Source organism: Oncorhynchus kisutch, linkage group LG5 (assembly GCF_002021735.2).
Source record: "Oncorhynchus kisutch isolate 150728-3 linkage group LG5, Okis_V2, whole genome shotgun sequence".
Taxonomy (NCBI): Eukaryota; Metazoa; Chordata; class Actinopteri; order Salmoniformes; family Salmonidae; genus Oncorhynchus; species Oncorhynchus kisutch.
The window spans coordinates 852729-877487 of NC_034178.2; the positions used below are offsets into that span (position 1 = coordinate 852729).

At 46.2% G+C, this 24759-nt stretch overlaps 1 protein-coding gene across 2 annotated transcripts in view; it reads left to right on the forward strand.

The window, feature by feature from the left end:
* Nucleotides 1-16493, forward strand: part of LOC109890335 (sentrin-specific protease 7) — a 34394-nt gene extending 17901 nt beyond the window's left edge. For both annotated transcript variants that reach the window (XM_031823952.1, XM_031823951.1), the window contains exons 8-22: nucleotides 578-699; nucleotides 1610-1750; nucleotides 2949-2982; nucleotides 4964-5188; nucleotides 5928-6166; nucleotides 8557-8633; nucleotides 9932-10048; nucleotides 10395-10514; nucleotides 10788-10880; nucleotides 13033-13205; nucleotides 13742-13785; nucleotides 13888-13931; nucleotides 14020-14088; nucleotides 14196-14346; nucleotides 14533-16493. In XM_031823952.1, coding sequence (XP_031679812.1) covers nucleotides 578-699; nucleotides 1610-1750; nucleotides 2949-2982; nucleotides 4964-5188; nucleotides 5928-6166; nucleotides 8557-8633; nucleotides 9932-10048; nucleotides 10395-10514; nucleotides 10788-10880; nucleotides 13033-13205; nucleotides 13742-13785; nucleotides 13888-13931; nucleotides 14020-14088; nucleotides 14196-14346; nucleotides 14533-14676 — 1793 coding nt within the window. In that variant the 3' untranslated portion in view covers nucleotides 14677-16493. The remainder of the gene's footprint in view (nucleotides 1-577; nucleotides 700-1609; nucleotides 1751-2948; nucleotides 2983-4963; nucleotides 5189-5927; nucleotides 6167-8556; nucleotides 8634-9931; nucleotides 10049-10394; nucleotides 10515-10787; nucleotides 10881-13032; nucleotides 13206-13741; nucleotides 13786-13887; nucleotides 13932-14019; nucleotides 14089-14195; nucleotides 14347-14532) is intronic.
* The last annotated feature ends 8266 nt before the right edge of the window (nucleotides 16494-24759 follow it).

The following is a 24759-nucleotide window of genomic DNA, read 5'->3' on the forward strand; positions in this document are numbered from 1 at the left end:
GACTTGAAAGTGACAGTCTCAGTCGGTGGTAGAGCATGGAAAGGAGCTCCTGCTCTCAACTTCAGGCACAGTCAGTGTGCCAGCAGCTCCTTTGTGAAGCCACCCCATTGACACACTAACTAACGGTGTCAGTGTCACTTCAAGGTGCCAGTCCCAGTAGGTGGCACCATAGATATACAACAGTTATGGGTGGTACAGCAGGACAAGTTGCTCCAGTTCTGGCTAGCTCAGCACTGAGCGTCACACTCCAGATTACTCCCTGGCAAGCCTATTACCTTGGGCCCACCAACCCCAGCTTTGGCATGGACCGGCCTCAGTGTGTGTAGGCACCTTACTATATACAGTACAATCCCCTCACCTACAGACTGGTGTCTCTCTCTGTCTCTCTCTCTTCCCTCATTTTGAGAGGAAGGCTAGTATATTCTGGGTGTAACTATCTTCCGCTTATCATTTAAGCCCAATGTTTTTACACCCAGCTGCTGCAACAGACCACTGGCCTGTAATATTATCAGTTCCCCTTGTTTGTTTAACGACAGTGTATAATCACCATACTAAGTCGAGTGTCTCTGTGTGTCAGTTGTGCTTTCCAGTGAGGATGAGGAGGACATAGATGATGAAGAAGAGTGCCCCAGGCTGAAGACCCCACAACAGAGCCCCAGGCAAGGCCAACCCACCCCAGAAGAACATGTACCCAAACAGGTAGGAGGGATGGGGGGGGGGGCATGTGTCTCTAATGATCATGGTACGTCATCACATGTCATAGGCCTATTCACTTTAAGTGAGTAGAATTCTAATGATATGGTTCTAATTCCATGGTTGCCTGGACAAATAACATATTGTCTGGTTTTGAATAATATTAGAGCATTTGACAGTCAGAGAGCATCAAATCAAGCAAACAAATCAAGATGGACATGTTTATATGCAGTACTCAGAGAGGACAGTGCTCAGAGAAGCCAGCAATTTCAGACTTGGATTGAGAGGTCAGACTTGGAGAAGACAACATTGTAGCCTGTATCACGACTGAGGTGAGGTTTGCCAGCTCTTGTCAGCTAACTGCCTGTCTGTAACACATGTAGAGGTTTAGCTAGCTAGCAGACAGTGGGGATTGGGAATGTGTAAGTAATAAAAGAAACCAGTCTGGTGCTGTGAGATAATTAGTAGTAGAAAGCCTCCCCAGTGGATGTTTTAGAAGAAGCAGGTAACTCTGGTTAAGATCCAACATGTTTGTTATTGTGTTTCGAGATGCTGTAGAGGAACAGATGTAACCCCTGTTGTTGAGCATCTTGAATAGAGCTTCCCATCTCTGTTCTAGGATTTCTGTGTTGCTCAGTGCAGTGTCTCTTCTTTTACTGTAGCTGGAGGGACCTAGCTAAAGGGCCTCCACCTTAAACTCCACCCACTGTAACTTGTTGCACCTAAAAGACAAGACATCACCAATTGAAAACATTCTAGGAAATCGTGGTCGATTTAAAGCATTTGTTTCCAAGAGGGCCTTTGTTTCATGCCTGGGAAGAAATCTATTGAAGCAGTTGAGGTGGATATGAGGTGTTTTATGCAATGCTGTGAATTATTTCAATGTGTGCCGGTGCCTCTGTGTTGTGATTGACAGGCTGGAGAGAAGGTCACGGGGTCACAGAGCGTATCGGAGCACCAACCTGGCAGCACACAGCCACTGCCTCCTATCATGGAACTGTCCTTCTCTACACTGCACGCTGGGGTGGTCCGAGCGCAGGCCAATGGAAACCTGGTGGTAAGACACTTTGGCTAGTGGTGTGTGTGTGTAGGTCACTCTATCTTTGTGTACACATAGGCGCGTGCTTGTGCTCCACATTCAAAATTAGCTGAGCATAATACCTGTGCGTTCCAAATTTGTGTCTCAGTTGAAGCCTTTATGAATGTAAGACAGAAACAACCAGGTTCTTTCCTCACTGTCCTGATTTCACATCAATATTTGCCCAGCTTCTTTCTTTCTTTTCCATGCTCTCTTCCAGATAGCTTCCCCCTTAATGTGATTGGCCCATCACTAGTTTTTGTTCCTGGTTTATATTTTAATAAAGGACATGTGTTGTCCAACGTCTTAATGGGCCAGTCCTCACAAAACGTACATATTACACTGATGGGACGGATGGAGAGAGCTGTAATAAAATAGAAGATCAAATATGTGTCGCTACTTTGAACACTTGGAACACAACCTTCACTGGCAGTCTCAAACACCCACATGCCAGTCTCTTACTGGAACAATAACATGATAAGCAACTCAAGACCATAACTGGCAAAACATCGGCAGTTTATCACCAGGTGTTCTCCAAACTCCCATCAAATCCATTCAAGGGCCATAAAATCCTTTAACAAGCAATTAAGAAATAGTGTGGTGCTAATCCCGCGGTGAATTAAACCGTGGTCAGTGAGTCCGGAGCAGTTGCCTTGTGGTCAATAGATGACTGTGTCAAACTGTTGTTGTTTTCCACTGTGAGGTCAGCAAAACAACAGGAAAGTCCCCATTGCCTATTTTATTTATTTAGCTGCTTTTGTCATGTCTGGAAACATTCCTTCCATTGTTGAATGAGGTCTTTTTTATTGACAACCATTTTAAACAGAATATGTATTATTCTGTTATGATTGGTATTGTTTCCATAGCAACCATGCTAAATATGTCCAATGTGACTACCTATTCAATCCTTTCAGATCTACACAAGTGCATCTGGTCTGGGCTAGGGGAATAAGGTTCTAAAGGTTGGTCAAGACTGAGCATCAGGGTCAGGGGTCAGTCTACCCTCCTTAGTATATAAACCCAACAGGATGCTTTATAATATCCCTCCACCTTCTCCTCCTTTACCTCTTCTCTAATTAGCTATTTTATTCATCCTCCCTCTTATTACATACCGTAATGACAACATGTCAGCATTTTCCTCCTGCTAATATATTTCATCTCCCTCCTCTTTTTGTAGGTAACAGATGATGGCATCACTCTACCGCTGAAAGGTAATCACTGACAGCTTGACATTGCAGCTGTGTGTATGTGTGGTGGAGTATGACCTAGCCTAATGATCAGATGTGGGAAGGTAAAGTCACTGTGTGTTTTAGTCTTTACTGCAACACATGCAGGGTCCTTCCATTCCCCAGGGGGATCAGATGGGCTCCATAGCCTCCCTGAGCCACCTTCTTCCTGCTGCCGTCATAGATTGCGACCTCAGTGTCTTTGTGATGAGACTTAGGTCAAGGTATTCAGATGAGGAGGGCAGCGGGCAGATGAGTGGCAGTCTGTTTGTGCCATCGTGCCAACTCCTTGGCCCTCATTGTCATGCTAAACATGTTTGGCTTGACAATAAGCAAATGAGTTGGCAAGAGCACAATCAGATCTGGACCCAGGCTAGTGAAGTCAGACTGGAAAACACTCCATAGCCTCCCTGAGCCACCCTCTTCCTGCTGCCGTCATAGATTGCGACCTCAGTGTCTTTGTGATGAGACTTAGGTCAAGGTATTCAGATGAGGAGGGCAGCGGGCAGATGAGTGGCAGTCTGTTTGTGCCATCGTGCCAACTCCTTGGCCCTCATTGTCATGCTAAACATGTTTGGCTTGACAATAAGCAAATGAGTTGGCAAGAGCACAATCAGATCTGGACCCAGGCTAGTGAAGTCAGACTGGAAAACACTCCATAGCCTCCCTGAGCCACCCTCTTCCTGCTGCCGTCATAGATTGCGACCTCAGTGTCTTTGTGATGAGACTTAGGTCAAGGTATTCAGATGAGGAGGGCAGCGGGCAGATGAGTGGCAGTCTGTTTGTGCCATCGTGCCAACTCCTTGGCCCTCATTGTCATGCTAAACATGTTTGGCTTGACAATAAGCAAATGAGTTGGCAAGAGCACAATCAGATCTGGACCCAGGCTAGTGAAGTCAGACTGGAAAACACACTTCTGTTCTGAAAGTGTAGTGCTGAAATCCATTGTCCAGGACTGAAAGGTAGGTGGCCAGTACGATGCAAAAAACCTGTAGTTAACGATTTACAGGTATTATATACATGTAGAAGGATCAGATCAGCCTATTCTATATTTAAGCAATAAGGCCCTAGGGGGAGTGGTATATGGCCAAAACAACTGTATACCCCAGCTAAATACTGTTCTTAAACACGACGCAAAGTGTAGTGCCTGTATACAGCCCTTAGCCGTGGTATATCGGCCATATACCACAACCCCCTGAGGTGCCTTATTGCTATTATAAACTGGTTAACAATGTAATTAGAGCAGTAAAAATAAATGTTTTGTTATACCCGTGGTATATGGTGAAATATACCACGGCTGTCAGCCAATCAGCATTCAGGTCTCGACCCACCCAGTTTGTGATATTAATTATGTGTAATGATATAATTCCAGCCTGACTTTCTTTTAGATAACCCGTCTTTAATCCTTTATATAAATCTCATTACGGTTACGCTTGTTATTGTCCCATCGCTGACCCTGTTGTTTACTGTAGGTGAGCATGTAACGACCCTGGTCAAATGTCTGTGACCCTGTGAGGGTCACACACACGTGCCCCCATACACACACTTGCACCTGAACACACACCCACCACTACACACGTACCTGTTTTTCTCTGGACTGGGTTAGGGTTAAGAAGCTCAGCTTAGGGTTCTATTTACGTTTGGCTACGGTAGGCCATACTGGTCTGCACAACTTTTTCACCCCACTTGACTCCGGGTGCATCTGTGGATCTTACTAGTGTCCTAAGACGCTTATGTTGAGCAGGAGGTGGTCAGTTAGTGAGAGCATGGTGCTAGTAACTCCAGGGTCTTGGATTCTTAACCCCCGATAGTCAGTGTATTAGACAGTCTTTCTGCCTTCTCCAAAATACTGTAGAAGACCTTTAAATAAATGATAGAAATAATCCAACAAAAAAGACTTCCCTGTCATCAGATATCCAGTATGATCAAAACAGAATTATTACCCCCCCCCCCCCTTCTCCAACAGATTCCAGGGTGTCATCCGAGGAGGAGGGGGGGGTGTCAGTGAGCCTGGTGGCGTCCCAGCTCAGAGGGTACGCGGTGTGGGACGGGGGTCTAGCCCAAGACGGGAGTCTCTTCCAGGGTTGTCCCGGCCGAGCGGCCCCCTCCCTGCTCTTCCTCTGGGTGTCTGAGGCCCAGGCCAACCTGGTACAGACAGAGCTCTCAGCCCTCCACCCCGTTACACTGCCTGGTAAGACTACTCTATCAACTGGGAGAATTAAGACAGAGAAATTCATTACAATGTTAGTTGAGCCCACATAGCCCACATAGCCTAGTTCCTCTCTAGGTTTCTTCCTAGGTTTTGGCCTTTCTAGGGAGTTTTTCCTAGCCACCGTGCTTCTACACCTGCATTGCTTGCTGTTTGGGGTTTTAGGCTGGGTTTCTGTACAGCACTTTGAGATATCAGCTGATGTACGAAGGGCTATATAAATAAATACATTTGATTTGAGACTTGAGAGTCCATGTTAAAAAAGCACCCTTGAAAAAGAGATGTCAATCTCAATGTGACGTCCCTGGTTAAATGGAGGATAAATACATCTATAGTAATATGAATAGTGGGTCAACATATTTTCACCAGATGCAGAGAATTTTATGCATGAGGCGGGATAAATTGGGACTGGTGTTCCGTCCAATCCAGAGGTGGATTAATTGAGTTAAAGGTTCAATCAAGCTGCGAAGGTCAACAGGAAAACAAACTTCTCAAGAGTCTGCCTCCAAAACCTAAAGAAAGACAAGGAAGTGTAGAAGTGGTACGTTGTCCTTAATGTGGGCCAGTTACTGAGTATTACAACGCAGCACACCGCCATGACTCAACCACACTTTCTAGAGGAAAAAGTAATCACCTGCCAACGTGTGGAACAGTGTGTGTCTCTGTGTGTGCATCTGTCCGTGTGTTAATGTGTGTGTTCTCTCCTATTGTGGATATATAGGTCAGGCCTGTCCATTCCTCCTCCTGGTCCTAAGAGAACAGCTGGGTGATCTGCAGGCTGCTCTGCTAGCCTCCATGCTGGATGTAGAGGCCTTCCGTCAGGGCCGCTCCTACGACCTGAAGAGTCCCCTGTCCTGGGCAGACGGCCTGGCACTGATACACAGCTGTCCCCAGGACGCCCACCTCCTCACCCTGCTGGGGCAGAGCCTGGTGGCAGACCCCGGCCTGGGGACAGCAAAGGTCAGTATAGTCACTCAGGAGCTCAGAACTGTGTCTGTGTGTCTATATGCTTGACAGTGTGTATATACCTCTGCTCTTTCGTCCCCTGTCCCCCCCAACTCTCCATCCCTCTGCCTTAAGATGCAGGCTCAGACTCAGAGGTATACATTTATAAACCTGTTATAATAATGTCTGTGTTATTCAATCCACTGTGAGGTCTGGGTGCTCAATATAACAGCAGGTTCTATGAAGGCCAGTTAGCAGCGCCAGCTAGAAGAAGTGTCCCTGTCAGCACGCACATTCACACACACACACGCACGCACACACACAGTGTGAGTGGCCCCTGACTCAGTTTTGATGAAGTGGCAGTGTCCAGCGAGGTGAGAGATGGGGAAATTGGAGGGATTGAGGGATGGAGATGTAGAGATTGGGAGACTGAGGGGTGGAGATGGCTTGTTGGATAGAGTTAGGTGGGGTTGGATCACACCCAACCAGCAGCAGAAGTGAGCTTGGTCTCTACTCCCTCACAGGTCCTAGAAGGATGGAGGAATTACACAGGCAGTAAGAAGGGATCTGGGTGGGCGAAGGTGTGTGTGTGTTTGGGATGATAAGTACGGCATGGGTGGTGTGTGTGTGTGTCCAGGGAGGGCCCAGGAAGTCAGAGTTTTTGGGGCCAGCTGGCATAGACCAAAGTAGGCCACCTCTTTGGGGTCTTTATGAGCTGGTTCCCTTGAACTCATCTGTGGAAGCAGCAACATGCACGCATTTTGCCACCAACTAGCAATTGTCTGTCCGTGTATGCAGGTAGGAGATCTGAGTTAAAAGTACGAATAAATGAATAGGGCCCGATTTAAAAAAAAAAATGTAATAAAAAAACAACATTTTTATAAAAATAAGTCCAATCTAACATCCCGATTCTCGAACTGCAACACACAGACATGTACGGAGTTTGTGTCAACGGACATGGAGATTATTCGACGCGGCTACCCGGTGTCTGCCCCTCCTATTTGTTGTGATGCTGAGTTTGCCGACTGCCAGCTGTAGGTAAACACATGGACAAATCCCTTTTCAACTCCGTGTGTCGTGGAAAGGTAAACACGAATTGTTTCAAGCTAACGTTAGTGAACATAAGATGGACATTCAGTGGGCTCTAAAGTGCCAGCAGTTCACTCGCATTTGACTAGTGAAATAAATGAAATGCAAATACGAAAAATAACCGGTCGCATTTGTGCGATTGTGATATACATTTAATTCTGCGTCCCATTAGTTGTATTTTCCACGTAACATTGCGAGGATCACGCAACCTGATAGAATGTAAATGTAATTATGATCCACGTTACAAAAAGCATTACAAAAGTATAATAAACAAATCAATATTAACGTGGCATTAAATGGAGTCGGGAGGTTAGAAGACTGCGCGATGAAGAATGAATGAGGGTCCGGTATTAGCTATAGAGGCAATGCTTCTAAAATGCCTTTGCACTAGATTTGAGATGTTATACATTTCGAAAATCTGAAATGTGGTATGCGCTGCAAATAAATCCAATAGGCAAGCGGACTCTTCTAGAGAACAGCGTTCAGATTCTCTTTGCGGTAGCATACTTAAGCTTTGTGTAGCCAGTTTGCGATCATTTTGTTTTTGTTTTTATGTTTTCAAAATGATTTTGCTTTTAGTGTTGATTAGGAACCGTGTCTAAAAAGCCACTACTTGTGAGCTGGCCCTAGTGATTGGCCCTGTTTAAGAGGTGACAAGCGTTCCTATACTATAGCGACTAAACTTGGGCGCATGTGCTAAGAAAAACGTTATAGATACAAATGTTTTATCGTTGATAGGACATTTGTACATTTTGTACCTAAACAAATAACTTGTTATTACTTGTTTAATAAAATAAAAACACTCCAAGAATAAAGGCCCTTTTCTTTCTAATTAGATCTGGTTAGTGACTTTTACCATATGTGTAAATGCAATGCTGTGAAGAAAGTATACCAACAATTTTATAGACTTGATTTGGTACAATTCTATAATTGCGATCAGACTCAGCGCAAATGTGGGTGAAAGAAAACCTCAATTCTGTGCGTGCTATGCGCGCGAGTGTGCGTCTGGTACTCTAACAAGTTGGACAGGGTTGGCAGGTCTGCAGCATGTCTGGCCAACACGCACACAGTGAGTGGCGTCATCCTCTTCCTCTCTGCTGTTCATCATCAGAGCAGACCTTGACTTTATCATCTCCATCCCTCATTCTCATCACTCACCAAAACGTTGAATTTGATCACCCCTTGTCCAAAATACATTGGAGGACAATCCCCCATGCAGTCAGATCAATCTGTAGATTCTGAGGTGTTTGACTGGGGTGATGACTTCTGACAGGTGATTCTGTAATGTTTTTCTGTTCTGTCCTTGTTCCGATCAGGGGAGCCCCAGTCGGACCAGAGGGAACCACAGAAGCAGTGAGCCTTACTCCAGACTCAAGGGCCTGCTGCCCACCAGGTGAGGGCAGTATATCTTGCTGCCCACCAGGTGAGAGCAGTATATCTTGCTGCCCACCAGGTGAGGGCAGTATATCTTGCTGCCCACCAGGTGAGGGCAGTATATCTTGCTGCCCACCAGGTGAGGGCAGTATATCTTGCTGCCCACCAGGTGAGGGCAGTATATAGCTTGCTGCCCACCAGGTGAGGGCCGTATATCTTGCTGCCCACCAGGTGAGGGCAGTATAGCTTGCTGCCCACCAGGTGAGGGCAGTATATCTTGCTGCCCACCAGGTGAGGGCAGTATATCTTGCTGCCCACCAGGTGAGGGAAGTATATCTTGCTGCCCACCAGGTGAGGGCAGTATATCTTGCTGCCCACCAGGCGAGGGTAGTATATCTTGCTGCCCACCAGGCGAGGGCAGTATATCTTGCTGCCCACCAGGTGAGGGCAGTATAGCTTGCTGCCCACCAGGTGAGGGCAGTATAGCTTGCTGCCCACCAGGTGAGGGCAGTATATCATGCTGCCCACCAGGTGAGGGCAGTATATCTTGCTGCCCACCAGGCGAGGGCAGTATATCTTGCTGCCCACCAGGTGAGGGCAGTATATCTTGCTGCCCACCAGGCGAGGGCAGTATATCTTGCTGCCCACCAGGTGAGGGCAGTATAGCTTGCTGCCCACCAGGCGAGGGCAGTATATCTTGCTGCCCACCAAGTGAGGGCAGTATATCTTGCTGCCCACCAGGTGAGGGCAGTATAGCTTGCTGCCCACCAGGTGAGGGCAGTATATCTTGCTGCCCACCAGGTGAAGGCAGTATATCTTGCTGCCCACCAAGTGAGGGCAGTATATCTTGCTGCCCACCGGGTGAGGGCAGTATATCTTGCTGCCCACCAGGTGAGGGCAGTATATCTTGCTGCCCACCAGGTGAGGGCAGTATATCTTGCTGCCCACCAGGTGAGGGCAGTATATCTTGCTGCCCACCAGGTGAAGGCAGTATATCTTGCTGCCCACCAGGTGAGGGCAGTATATCTTGCTGCCCACCAGGTGAGGGCAGTATATCTTGCTGCCCACCAGGTGAGGGCAGTATATCTTGCTGCCCACCAGGTGAGGGCAGTATATCTTGCTGCCCACCAGGTGAGGGCAGTATATCTTGCTGCCCACCAGGTGAGGGCAGTATATCTTGCTGCCCACCAGGTGAGGGCAATATATCTTGCTGCTCACCAGTTTATTGTTATGGATGATTTTCAATGTAGAATATACTACCTGTTAGTATTAGTTGTTGTTGTTTACACATTAACTATTGGATCTCTTCATCATCAGGTTGATCCAGTACCCACCACTCCCTTCCAAGGGAGGAATCACCGTGACAACAGAGGACCTAGACTGTCTGGACAGCGGCCAGTTCCTCAATGATGTCATCATCGATTTCTACCTTAAGTGAGTTCTAGTGATCTGCCTGTGGACCAATGTTTTTCTCCTGTCATGTGAACATCTTAGCCACCTGGCAGACGTGTAACCTGTGATCATACAACGCGTGGATCTAATCCTGAATGCTGATTGGTTCAAACCACAAGTACAATGAAGCAGGACTAAGGGGACATTTCTGACCAGCATCCCTTTGACAGGCTGACCAGCCAAAACCTAAAACTGACCATTATCATAACCAAACCCTAACATTAGCTTCATTTAACATATATGGAAATCAGCCATGTCCCCTTAGTTTAGCTCAGCCACACAGCATGTGACAGTCCAGCAAAACCTCAGCATCTTCCTGTCCCCTCAGGTATCTTCTCCTGGAGCGGGCCCCGGGGCCCCTGGCAGAGAGATGTCATGTCTTCAGCAGCTTCTTCTACAAGCAGCTGACCCGCCGGGACACGTCCCTGGAGGAGGAGGCTGCCATCCCGTAAGGAGATCAGCACTCAGCGTCTTTTAACGGCTTAGTGGACGGCTCGGCCGCGCGTCACATGGCGCCCCGCGGGGGGCTCATGTTTGGCTTTAGGCTCCTGGCAGCGTGCTCTACGTAGGCTGGTGGCTTAGTCACATGCTAACGATGTTAATGATGGTATTGACAGAAGTTAAGGAGCATTTTACTCTTGTTAAGATATGTTCTTCCTGGATTGTGATGGAAGGAGTAGTATGCGTTGCTGTGAAGTGTGTCCCCTCCCCTTCCTCTCAGGGCCAGGGACAGGAGACACCAGAGGGTGAGGACATGGACCCGCCATGTTGACATCTTCAACAAGGACTATCTGTTTGTGCCGGTCAATCACAAGTGAGTGAGAATCATAGACACATACACACACATACACACACATACACACACACACACACACACACACACACACACACACACACACACACACACACACACACACACACACACACACACACACACACACACACACACACACACACACACAGAGAGAGACAGAGTAGAGCAGAGCCAAGACTTGGACTAAGAACGACACCATTTCTGTCGACCTCGCAAAGCAGAACAGAATACTTCTACTCTACAGAATACTCTACCCTACACTATACTTCCCTGCCCTACACTGCACTGCCCTACACAGCACTGCCCTACACTGCTTTACCCTACACTATACTACACTGCCCTGCCTTACCCTGCCCTACACTGCACTGCCCTACACAGCACTGCCCTACACTGCACTGCCCTATACTGCACTGCCCTATACTGCACTGCCCTATACTGCACTGCCCTACACTGCACTGCCCTACACAGCACTGCCCTTATCTGCACTGCCCTACACTGCACTGCCCTACACAGCACTGCCCTACACTGCTTTACCCTACACTATACTACACTGCCCTATACTATGCTACTTTACACTACTCAACACTATGCTGTACACTACATTACTCTACACTACTCTACACTGCTCTACTCTACTGTACACTACTCTATACTACACTACTCTGCTGTACACTACATGTCACGACATGACACCACACTCCATTGATTGGGGAAAACAGTGCTCTTTTCTTCATCCTTCCCTCTAGCTGTCATGGCTCTGACAAGTAGACATGAAAACAGGGACATTAAACTGGAGCGGAGGCAGTGTCCAGGCAGGGCAGGGCTCCAGCATAGTGGAGATGAATGGATGTGGCCTGAGCTGTAGTCTGTCTGTCTGTCTGTGGGTGTGTGTACTAGTCTCAAGGCTGCACTGGTGTTGAAAGAGCCTCTGTCATGCCTGACGGGGCCGGATGTGTGTACCTTCATTCATATGTCTGTGGAATGATGGCGGTCTGGATGGAGTGCTGCACAGCGTTCCCTGTTCCCTCGGCTCCCCACTTCACTTTAGGACCACAGTAGAAGGGTTTTAGTCTACATACTGTACCTTAGTCAACACGGTCTTCTGTCCCCGGCACAATGATTTAGAACCCTGGCTCAGTCCGTGGAGCGTGGCTCTTGCAATGCCAAGTGCTGTAGGTTCAATTCCACCCATAGGGAAAATGTCTGCAGGCATGACACTAAGTCACTTTGGATATCAGTGTCTGCTAAATGTCATATATTATTATATACAACTGCAGACCTATTTTACATATCTTAATGGGTTTTCAATAAAAAAGCATCAGTGACAATACCTCCCGACTGACAATACCTCCCGACTGACGTGTAGCTGGAAAATGGGCTACGCTCCAGATACAGATTTATATTCTGACACGGTATGTTTCAGTTTGTTCCTATACAAGAGAATCAGGCCAGGCTAGGACAGGGGACACAGCCAGGCTAGGACAGGGGACACAGCCAGGCTAGGACAGGGGACACAGCCAGGCTAGGACAGGGGACACAGCCAGGCTAGGACAGGGGACACAGCCAGGCTAGGACAGGGGCCACAGCCAGGCTAGGACAGGGGCCCCAGCCAGGCTAGGACAGGGGCCCCAGCCAGGCTAGGACAGGGGACACAGCCAGGCTAGGACAGGGGACACAGCCAGGCTAGGACAGGGGACACAGCCAGGCTAGGACAGGGGACACAGCCAGGCTAGGACAGGGGCCACAGCCAGGCTAGGACAGGGGCCACAGCAGTTCCCTATAGTGTCTTGTGAATGCCATTTACTCCACTAGACTGAGTGGTTTCTCTCTTTACACATTGAAACAACACATGCTACCTGTTGCTCTGTATTTCCATGATCAAATCCATCTATGTCTAGATGAGAATGTAGATGCATGCGGTAGCACAGATCTCTGTATCCCCAGTCCATTACGCTTTCTCACCTAGGATAGGATACGATGAACTGTAATGTCCCAGATTGTCTTAGACACACAGTACTGCTGTATACAAAATAGACACTGTACATTACACACTGTACATAATGTATACATTACCCTTATCATACACATTGAACACTCCTCATATAGGCACATACATGATACATTGCACATTCCCTTGTGTCTGATTCCCCAGAGCCCACTGGTACCTTGTGGTGATCTGTTTCCCTGGCCTGGAGCAGGCCCAGCATGAGGAGTGGTCTGGCCTAGCTGGAGTGGAGGCCAACGGGGGGAAGAGGAAATGCCAGCCCCAGGCTTCAACTGGGCCTTCTCCAGAGGCCAGCAACCCCAAACTGCAGAACGGAGCAGGTGCGTTGGACAGCGCCGATGCATTGTGTGTTTGTGATATTTACCTTGGCAGAATGTCACTTCTCTCACCAGGGCCCAGTAATAGTGTTTCTAATCAACCCGGGTTGCGTTCACACGCTTCGTTTAACTTTAATGATCAAATTAACGTTGGGTTAGATCGTTTCTATTTTTCCTCAATATTGTTGGAAGGCAGCTAGGGGGCTTTTTAGGCTGCGATGTCAGTCCCTAACTACCCTTTAAAACCCTATGTTAGGGCTTATGTTGTATACAACTGAAGACCTCTGAAAATGAGGTCTCTCTTAAAAAACTGACGGTTAGGGGGTGTTCTAGTTATACCTGGATGTGATGTGTGTTATGTGTGCATGTTCATGCGTGTGTGTAATTGGCTGTAGTTCAGGTCTAGCGTGTCCTCCATACCCAGCCAAGAAACACTGAGAAACAGAGCATGCACATTTGGCCATAACACCACAGAACAAAATCAAAGTAATTAAACATTTGCTGCTGATTTAAAAAGTGTGTGTGTGTACGTACTTCAGGGGGAGCCAGTGGGAAACCTACATTGAAGCCCCACAACCCACCAGTAAATATCACCCTCTTTTGTAAATCAATACAAAAATACAAAAAATATCAGATGTTTGAGCATGTGTGCAACATTCTAAATGACATTATCCCAATTTTGAAGGCGTGTACCCAAGATGGTTGTCAGAGGGAGACCATCATTAAGAAGTGAGTGCATTAACTGTGAATGAATTGGCTGTACTTCCTCCATCTATAACAGTGTGTGTAATATCACAGGGTTGTCTTCTCTCTGTAGACCCTGCATTCTCATCATGGACTCCCTGAAGATCTCTTACCATGAGAGCATCTATAAGCTCTTGCGGGAGTGAGTACTCTCTGTGTGTGTCTGTCGCGCTTGCATTGTTTTGTGTGTGTGTGGTTCATATATGTGTGTGTACACTAGTTTCAATCTCTCCCGTCTGTCCTCTCCAGTTACCTACATGTAGAGTGGGAGGTGCGTAGAGGAACACGCAGAGACTTCACTGTAGACAGTATGAAGGCTTCCCACTGTACAGTCCCTCTACAGGACAACAGCAGCGACTGTGGCCTCTACCTCCTGCAGTACGTGGAGAGCTTTCTGCAGGTACGGCCCTCCCCCTGTAACCTCCCACGCTTAACAAAGAGCTGACATCAACCATCCATTTCATGGGCACTTTTCTGTCTCCACTACACTGTCTAAAACATTTGATCTGAAATGATAACTGCCTGTTCAATGCATGACATCACACCTTATTCCAAACCTCTGGTTGTTCTCACTGACTTTCTCCAGAACCCAGTGGTGCACTATGACCTCCCCCTGCGTTTGGAGCGCTGGTTTCCACGGCAACAGGTGTGGAGGAAGAGGGAGGAGATCCGGAGCCTGGTGATGGAGCTGCACGGTTGCCGGGGCAACGGCGGGAGCAGCTGCAGGTAGCCACGGTACCTGATCAGCAATGCACTACTACTACAATACCCCTAAACTGTGAAGGACTTTGACTTTTTAAATGTACAATACATGGAATATTTATACTATTTTTGTATTACTATTTTTTTTAAATAAAATGTCACAGGATGTTTGTTTCTCACTTGTATGTAATGTGCATGTACAAAATAATAGGATCGTAAAATGGAATAAAATTGTTCATGTAATGTTTAGTTTTTATGTTATGTTATAGAAGAGGGCATTTGGAATGGACATTATACACAAGGATATGAGTGAGCGCTCAAATCTAGTTTGCTGAGCAAAAGTGTAACTCATGTACCCAGAACAGGTTTCTTTTTCAAATGTCCTTATGACTCACACATAAAACCACTATAAATATTAAAGTCAATATTACTCAGTTATTCCTGTTCAGTGTGTCAGGCTGCTGTTTCTGACCATCAGTCATAAAGGACTCAATATGTACATGATTGTTTGCAGCTGCTAAACAATAGTGTTATCACTACAGACAAGTCAACACGTTGGCAGTGTTTTAGTTTTGGCTTCTCATGTTGTAGCTGCTTAGTTTGTAAGAGAAACCCAATGTTCCAGTGAGGAACACCAAGTAAGCTTACACAATGACCACTTGTAATATGAGGATTAGAACAGCACCTCTCCCCTGTTCTGTTTACAGGCAGAACTCAATTCCCCTTTGTGTTTGTGCTGTATGAAAGTCTATGGACCTGACTCACTCTCATAAGAAACAGAAATAATTCTCCCCACACAGTAAAGGGTTTCCATTTGAGTCTCTGTTTGTTTTCACGGTGTAAACATTGATTTGTTAATGGCATGTTTATAATGATGTATTTACAATGATGTATTTATAATGTGGTATATTCCTGGATTAAAGATGCCCCCAAAGTCTACCTAGCAACGGCTGGACAGAACTCTCTTCTGTCACCATCACAATATTGTAGAGCGAGAATCCCAGATATGACCTTTTAAGTTATTGTGTGTTTTTCACACGGGTACAGTTAATAGGTTTTTCAGTTTGGGTCGTTAACACTAAGTCTGATAGGATATGTGCTTAACCATATGTACTTAATTGGGTTAAGTTGGTCGTTTTTGGATAATTGGAGTCTTTGGTGCAGCCTCTCACAGCATGTGGGCCCCAGACAGAGCCCTCTTAGATAGGACAGAGCCCTCCTCCACCCCTACTGCTGTTGGAAGGGTAATGGTCACCCCCCCACACCTCCCAAATGAGTTGGGCTACCCTTTTCCTATTCGCCCCATCCAAATCTCTACCCCATTGATTTAGCCACTGTCAGAAAATGTCCCCACTACTACAGTATAAAAACGAGTGTTTATCAATTCTTCCATGTTGTTATTCTAATACTATATAATTATGTTGGCTTTTATTCTGTCTTATAGTTCAGTTAAAGCCGTATAGTCAAATGCAGTAGCGGGTTTGAAGGTCTAAGTTGTGCTGTTAAGGTAAGGCCATAGGTCGACTGGTTCACTATGGATGGGCTTTATGGGGTTCAAGGGTTCCATAGAATGAACCAAAGACATCCATACTGCTTAACTCATCTTACACCTTCCAGCCTACAACTACTAATGCATTGGTTTACGGTCTGTAGATCAGGACTGAGATCAATGTCCTTCCAATAGACCGGTCCAGATAGTCAACAGGTAGTCTGGAGACGTGTTTTATAGAGAACCGTGTTAAAGCAGTTTGAAGTTTTGTTTTAATTTACAGATAGTTTAACCCATTTAAATGGGCTAACATCAAATCTACTTTGTAATGACAATAAAGAAACTCCATTAAGTGACTGAGTGAAAGTCTTCATTTTGAGCGATAATTGTTAACTGCCATGTTTAGATGAAAACACAATGACGTGTTGGACAAAAGAACCATGTTTATTTATTTATTTCACCTTTATTTAACCAGGTAGGCTAGTTGAGAACAAGTTCCCATTTACAATTGCGACCTGGCCAAGATAAAGCAAAGCAGTTCGACATATACAACAACACAGAGTTACACATGGAATAAACAAACATACAGTCAATAATACAGTAGAAACATAAGTCTAAATACAATGTGAGCAAATGAGGTGAGATAAGGGAGGTAAAGTATAAAAAATGACATGGTGGCGAAGTAAATACAATATAGCAAGTAAAACACTGGAATGGTTGATTTGCAGTGCGAAGAATGTGCAAAGTAGAAATAGAAATAATGGGGTGCAAAGGAGCAAAACAAATAAATACAGTAGGGAAAGAGGTAGTTGTTTGGGCTAAATTATATATGGGCTATGTACAGGTACAGTAATCTGTGAGCTGCTCTGACAGCTGGTGCTTAAAGCTAGTGAGGGAGATAAGTGTTTCCAGTTTCAGAGATTTTTGTAGTTCGCTCAGTCATTGGCAGCAGAGAACTTGAAGGAGAGGTGGCCAAAGGAAGAATTGGTTTTGGGGGTGACCAGAGAGATATACAGTGGGGCAAAAAAGTATTTAGTCAGCTACCAATTGTGCAAGTTCTCCCACTTAAAAAGATGAGAGAGGCCTGTTATTTTCATCATAGGTGCACTTCAACTATGACAGACAAAATTAGGGAAAAAAATTCAGAAAAACACATTGTAGGATTTTTTATGAATTTATTTGCAAATTATGGAAAATAAGTATTTGGTCAATAACAAAAGTTTATACTTTGTTATATATCCTTTGTTGGCAATGACAGAGGTCAAACGTTTTCTGTAAGTCTTCACAAGGTTTTCACACACTGTTGCTGGTATTTTGGCCCATTCCTCCATGCAGATCTCCTCTAGAGCAGTGATGTTTTGGGGCTGTTGCTGGGCAACACGGACTTTCAACTCCCTCCAAAGATTTCCTATGGGGTTGATATCTAGAGACTGGCTAGGCCACTCCAGGACCTTGAAATGCTTCTTACGAAGCCAATCTTTTGTTGCCCGGGCGGTGTGTTTGGGATCATTGTCATGCTGAAAGACCCAGCCACGTTTCATCTTCAATGCCCTTGCTGATGGAAGGAGGCTTTCACTCAAAATCTCACGATACATGGCCCCATTCATTCTTTCCTTTACATGGATCAGTCGTCCTGGTCCCTTTGCTGAAAAACAGCCCCAAAGCATGGATATTTCCACCCCCATGCTTCACAGTAGGTATGGTGTTCGTTGGATGCAACTCAGCATTCTTTGTCCTCCAAACACGACGAGTTGAGTTTTTACCAAAAAGTTCTATTTTGGTTTAATCTGACCATATGACATTCTCCCAATCTTCTTCTGGATCATTCAAATGCTCTCTAGCAAACTTCAGATGGGCCTGGACATGTACTGGCTTAAGCAGGGGGACACGTCTGGCACTGCAGGATTTGAGTCCCTGGCGGCGTAGTGTGTTACTGATGGTAGGCTTTGTTACTTTGGTCCCAGCTCTCTGCAGGTCATTCACTAGGTCCCCCTGTGTAGTTCTGGGATTTTTGCTCACCGTTCTTGTGATAATTTTGACCCCACGGGGTGAGATCTTGTGTGGAGCCCCAGATCGAGGGAGATTATCAGTGGTCTTGTATGTCTTCCATTTCCTAATAATTGCTCCCGCAGTTGATTTCTTCAAACCAAGCTGCTTACCTATTGCAGATTGTCTTCCCAACCTGGTGCAGGTCTACAATTTTGTTTCTGGTTACCTTTGAGAGCTCTTTGGTCTTGGCCATAGTGGAGTTTGGAGTGTGACTGTTTGAGGTTGTGGACTGGTGTCTTTTATATTGATAACAAGTTCAAACAGGTGCCATTAATACAGGTAATGAGTGGAGGACAGAGGAGCCTCTTAAAGAAGAAGTTACAGGTCTGTGAGAGCCAGAAATCTTGCTTGTTTGTAGGTGTCCAAAGACTTATTTTCCACCATAATTTGCAAATAAATTCATAAAAAATCCTACAATGTGATTTCTGGATTTTTTTTCTCTCATTTTGTCTGTCATAGTTGAAATGTACCTATGATGAAAATTACAGGCCTCTCTCTTTTTAAGTGGGAGGACTTGCACAATTGGTGGCTGACTAAATACTTTTTTGCCCCACTGTACCTGCTGGATCTTGTCATCTTGGCCACCTCAGCAGATGGCCAAGGTGAAAGGTTATTAGGTTACTGTAGAAGACGTTTAACCCCAGAAATCTCTGAAAGGGGGTTGGTCATCTGCTGCTGTTATTTTCCCCGAGGTCAGGACGTCGGGGGGTGCGACCATGTGGGACGTACAGCCGGGAACCTACCAACCATGTCAACAAAGACGGGAAACACCGAGCATATGGGACCTCTGATGGCAAGAGGATTTGGGGACCGAGGAGCTCTGCTGTTGGCTCTGGCCTTCATTAATTTGGTATGCGTCCTAAATGGCACCCTATTCCCTATACGAGGACTATTGACCAGAGCCCTATGTGCCCTGGTCAAAAGTAGTGCACTATCAAGGGAATAGGGTGCCATTTAGAATACACTCCTGGAGGGCGTCTGCTGAAATCTGTTGGCTGAGGGAGAGGTTCATCCCTAGGTAATTAGCAGGGTCCCTGCTGGGGCCAAGCAGGATTACAGGTCATTGCCTGTATAAGAATGCTACTCATTTCATTAGATGGTGCGTCAGTGGGGGTCGCTTGCTGAAAGGAAGTGTTCATTAAGAGGATTTTGTACAGTAAATTGTAGCCTATGTTTAAAAGAATAGATGCACAATTTAACTGTTTAATTTTCAAATGACTTGTGGCGCCTTGTCGGCATCAATGATGTTGATTTGATTGATACATTTTCATTTGACTTGAGCTGCTGTTATTTAGTATTAATGACAGCATTGTTATGATGAGCATGCCTCACACTCTCAACTGTGTCCTTGCTTACTGTGGGTCACCATAGTTACAGACTGAATGGAATGAAGGTTGGGTCTGGGGCCAAAAGCCACAGGTAGGATTGGGCGCATTTCCGTTAATCACTGTTGACGTGTAGTAGTCCAGTTCTCTGGGCTTGGCCTTGTCTGTCTGTTTGCGTTCCAAATGGCACCCTATTCCCTATATAGTACACTACTTTTGACCAGAGCACTATATAGGGAATAGGGTGCAATTTGGGATGCATACTCTGTCTTGTAGACAGTAGGCTAGGTCATGATGAGGTAACTGTTCACCACTAGGGGCCACAGGACAGCTAATCTGAGTCGGACTGCTGGATTAGACAGATTTAGCTAGTTCTTTGGACACGATGGCTCTCTAGAGCCCCCCTCCCCCCCTGTTCTTCTGTAGTCTCTTCATAGAAAATGAGCTTCCAATCCCAGCATTTCTGCAGGGGTCCAGACTCGTTGACCTTAGGCAACTTTATCATTCCCCTGGCTACGTTACAGTATTTGTCAAAGGCTGCTGGTAATACAGTATTCACATGGTGATAGACTTTATGATTAGGTCCACCCTGTCCATTCATTATAATCTACAAGGCAAAACTGATCCTAGATCAGCACTCCAATGATATGTGCCATGGTGTGTTGTAATCCTGTATGTTTATGTTTGACTCTGTCCTTACATGTCCTTATTGGTTTCCATTAACTCATTGACCGGTGTGAATATCTGATTGTGAGGTTAGTATTACAGGTCTAATCAGAGGGTGTTGTTTTTCTTTGCCTTGCAGGACAGTGGTATCATCTTGATACCTGGACAGGAGCCCAGACCTAACGAAGACACTGGCCAATCTGCTGATCACATTATCCAATAAACCATGTTACCATTGTTGATTCACCGTTGCCGTAACGTCACCACCATCAGCTGAGTGAGTGTCCAACTGTAGTCTGGCAAGAGACTAATGGCAGGACAACGAAAAGCAACAGATTATTTCATTATAATATATATTCTGTGTATACTGTTCAAGTATAATTAGTTTGCTGGCTACCTACCTACCTCTGTTTTGAATTGTATTTCCTATTCCCGGATCTGTTGATAATATGTCACCTGACTATAATGTGAAAACAACAAAGTTAGCCATTTGACACAGAGAGATCTCAACTGTATAAAGGTACTTGGAGAAAACTAAGTCAATTCAAAAACAGTGATTCATTTCAATATCTGAAATCTATTGAGTTGAGATTGAATTGACCCCAAGCCCTATTATAGACAACTGAATCAGTAAAAATGACTAAAGCTGGCAACATAAGCAGTCCAGAGAGACTTTTGGGGTGAGAGTGAGTAGATGGTGAGGTCATAAATAAAGGCAGCCCTCTGAGCCTTTGTCCTTTTAAGACTCCACCTACCCTTCTAGCGCTAACTTCCAAACAAGCCTCAGTCTGTCAATCAGGCCTCACCAGAGAGAGAGACCACCTGGCTGCCTTGCCCTAGTCTCAGCCATCTCACCTCATAAACCACCTACTCTGCTCTCTGAGAAGGCATGCAAAGGCAGTTATCCACTAATGACCAGACGTGTGGCAGGTCTCGATCCTAAGCCCAGCGACATGCACTGACATGTTCTCCAGATGTGCTACCTGTCCCAGACCTGCTGTTTTCAACTCTCTAGAGACAGCAGGAGAGGTAGAGATACTCTGAATTGGCTATGAAAAGCTACCTGACATTTACTCCTGAGTTGCTGACCTGTTGCACCATCGACAACTACTGTGATTATTATTGTGTGACGCTGCTGGTCATGTTCTGTTATAATCTCCACCCAGCACAGCCAGAAGAGGACTTGCCACCCCTCATAGCCTGGTTCCTCTCTAGGTTTCTTCCTAGGTTCTGGCCTTTCTAGGGAGTTTTTCCTAGCCACCATGCTTCTACACCTGCATTGCTTGCTGTTTGGGGTTTTAGGTTGGTATCTGTACAGCACTTTGTGACATCAGCTGATGTGTCACGATCGTCATAAGAGGTGGACCAAAATGCAGCGTGGTATGTTTCCATCCTTTTTATTAGGGTGAGACAACTCAAATAACAAAAACAATAACGCGAACAAACAAAATGTGAAGCTCAGAGTAGTGCTCACAGGCAACTATACCTAGACAAGATCCCACAAAGCACAATGGGAAAATGGCTACCTAAATATGGTCCCCAATCAGAGACAACGATTAACAGCTGCTTGTGATTGGGAACCATACTAGGCCAACATAGAAATACAATTCACCCTTAAATCACACTTAAATCACACCCCGACCTAAACAACATAGAGAATAAAAGCTCTCTCAGGTCAGGGCGTGACAGTACTCCACCCCCCAAAGATGCGGAAACCGCAAAATCTGACTCATTAGGGGAGAGTCTGGGTGGGCATCTACCATCGGGGGCATCTCCGGTGCGGGGCAAAGTACCCACTCCGTTCGTGGACCCGTCATCGGAGGAACCAGACCGTGGCTCGTTGCCGGAAGAACCGGACCATGGGTCATCACCGGATGCTCCTGACCGTGGATCGTCGCCGGGGGCTCTGGGCTGTAGATTGTCGCCGGAGGAACCGGACCGTGAATCGCCGCCAGAAGCTCCGGACCGTGGATCGTCGCCGGAGGCTCCGGACTTGGAACCTCGCAGGAGGCTCCGGACTGAGAACCCCCGCTGGAGGCTCTGGACCGCAGACCGTCGCTGGAGGCTCTGGACCGCAGACTGTCCCTGGAGGCTCTGGACTGTGGAGGCGCACTGGAGGCCTGATGCGTGGTACAGGTGGCACCGGGCTGATGACACACACCTCTGGGCGAGTGCGGGGGAAGAGGAACAGGACGTACTGGACTGTGGAGGCGCACTTGAGGCCTGATGCGTGGGACCGGTACAGGTGGCACCAGGCTGATGACACGCACCCCAGAGCGAGTGTGAGGAGCAGGCAAGGACGTACTGGGCTGTGGAGGCGCACTGGAGGTCTGGAGCGTAGAGCTGGCACAACATGTCCTGGACAGATGACAACCCTCGCACAGCAAGTGCGGGGAGCTAGCACAGGATGCACTGGACTGTGAAGGCGCACTGGGTACACAGCGCGTAGAACCGGCGCAGGATGTACTGGACCCTGGGGCGCACTGTAGACCAGGAGCTGGCACGGCACAACCCGTCCTGGACAGATACCCACTTTAGCGCGACAAGTGCGAGGAGCTGACACAGGACGTACTGGGCTGTGAAGGCGCACTGGAGACCTGGTGCGCATAGTCGGCATCAATTGTACCGGAACTTTAACACACTCATCAGAACAAGTGCGAGGAACTGGCACAGGTGGCATCGGACTGCTAACACGCTCTTCAGGACGAATGCCGTGCATACTACGCCAAACCAACAGCGCTCTCTCTTCACTCTCCTCCAATTTGTCCAACAACTCCTCGAAGGTCTCTAACTCTCCCCTCCGTTCACTCCCCTCCAATTTGTCCAATAACTCCTTGACAGTCTCTGACCCCTCAACTTCGCCGACCACTCCGTGTGTCCCCCCCCCAAAATGTTTTGGGGCTGTCTTTTGGGCTTGCGTCGTGGCCGCGAACCCTGGCCTCATCGCTGTCCTACCCTCGCTGCGTCCGCCTGCTTCCATGGCAGGCTTTCGTCTCCTGCCATTATCTCCTCCCATGTCCAGGATGTCTTCTCCTCCTGGCCACACTGCTTGGTCTGTTTGTGGTGGGATCTTCTGTCACGATCATCATAAGGAGTGGACCAAAATACAGCACGGTATGTTTCCATCCTTTTTATTAGGGTGAGACAACTCAAATAACAAAAACAATAGCGCGAACAAACGAAATGTGAAGCTCAGAGTAGTGCTCACATGCAACTATACCTAGACAAGATCCCACAAAGCACAATGGGAAAATGGCTACCTAAATATGATCCCCAATCAGAGACAACGATAAACAGCTGCCTCTGATTGGGAACCATACTAGGCCAACATAGAAATACAATTCACCTTGATAACCCACCCTTAAATCACACCCCGACCTAACCAACATATAGAATAAAAGCTCTCTCTGGTCAGGGTGTGACATGATGTAAGAAGGGCTTTAAAAATACATTTGATTGATACTGGAATGAATCCAATGCTCTATTCCAAACACTTGCCTAATTACAGATGTCAATTGTCTGCCACAACAATGTTACACATTGTGAATACAATAGACAGATGGACAATTCCGTTTGCTGTTCTGTTCTGATTTCCTCTGTCCTGAAGGGAATAAGCACATTTACTGTCAGAAAGGATAAGTAGCATCTAGTCACCTGGGTCTACCCCCTTGAGCTGCACTGTCCTGCTACAGGTCAGACGAGCTTATTGGCAGCAATGTTCATTACTCACCACCAAATCAGCCTCCCGGGAAGATTGCATGTCTGTGCTGTGGTACAGCAGGTTCCACAAACACTGACCTCTACTGACTCACCTACAGATACAGATGTAATATCTTAATTTGAGCCAGTTTACTACAGCAAGAAAATAATCCTGGAGAAACAGGACATTTTAATTATGTGGATTATAATGAATGGACATTTGTTGTAGAGTTCGATACATTTTAAAGTGGAATTACGAGCTTTAGAAGACTTTTTAAAACTTGAATACACTACAAGTTTGCATTCCCTGCCGTGCGGGAAAATTCTCAGCAACAAAAGAGTGATCAAATTAAGATCCTACATCTGTACTCACCTGAATTTATACTGACCTACCTATACTTACTGCTGTTTGTAATGGCATTGGGCAGAGAGGTTTCAAGATTGCCCTGTTAGACAGAGACAAAGGACACATTCACATACTCTCTCTAGCTTAAATGAAGGCCACAATCAATTTGTGGTGATTTTGAATGCATTTCACATCTGTTGATAATGTCACCGTGAGAATCACATTTCACATTGTGAATCTCTGCAATACTGTAAATATAAAAGGAATGAGTAAGTAATGAATTAATGTAAGCAGACCAAGCCAATAGAATAAGTAGGATAAGTTGTTATTGCATGTTTTGCAGTTGTGAAAATATGCAATTATGTAAAAAAAAAATGACCATCACTATCCCTATTCCCCACATTGGCCAACAGATTATTCACAAGTTAAACAACCATACACGGTTAGACTAAAGTCTTGCAGAGGCACCACTAAAGCTTATCAAATAGGATTAGGAAGCAGAAAGAAATCTCCTGCCAAAGTCCCATCTGCTTACCT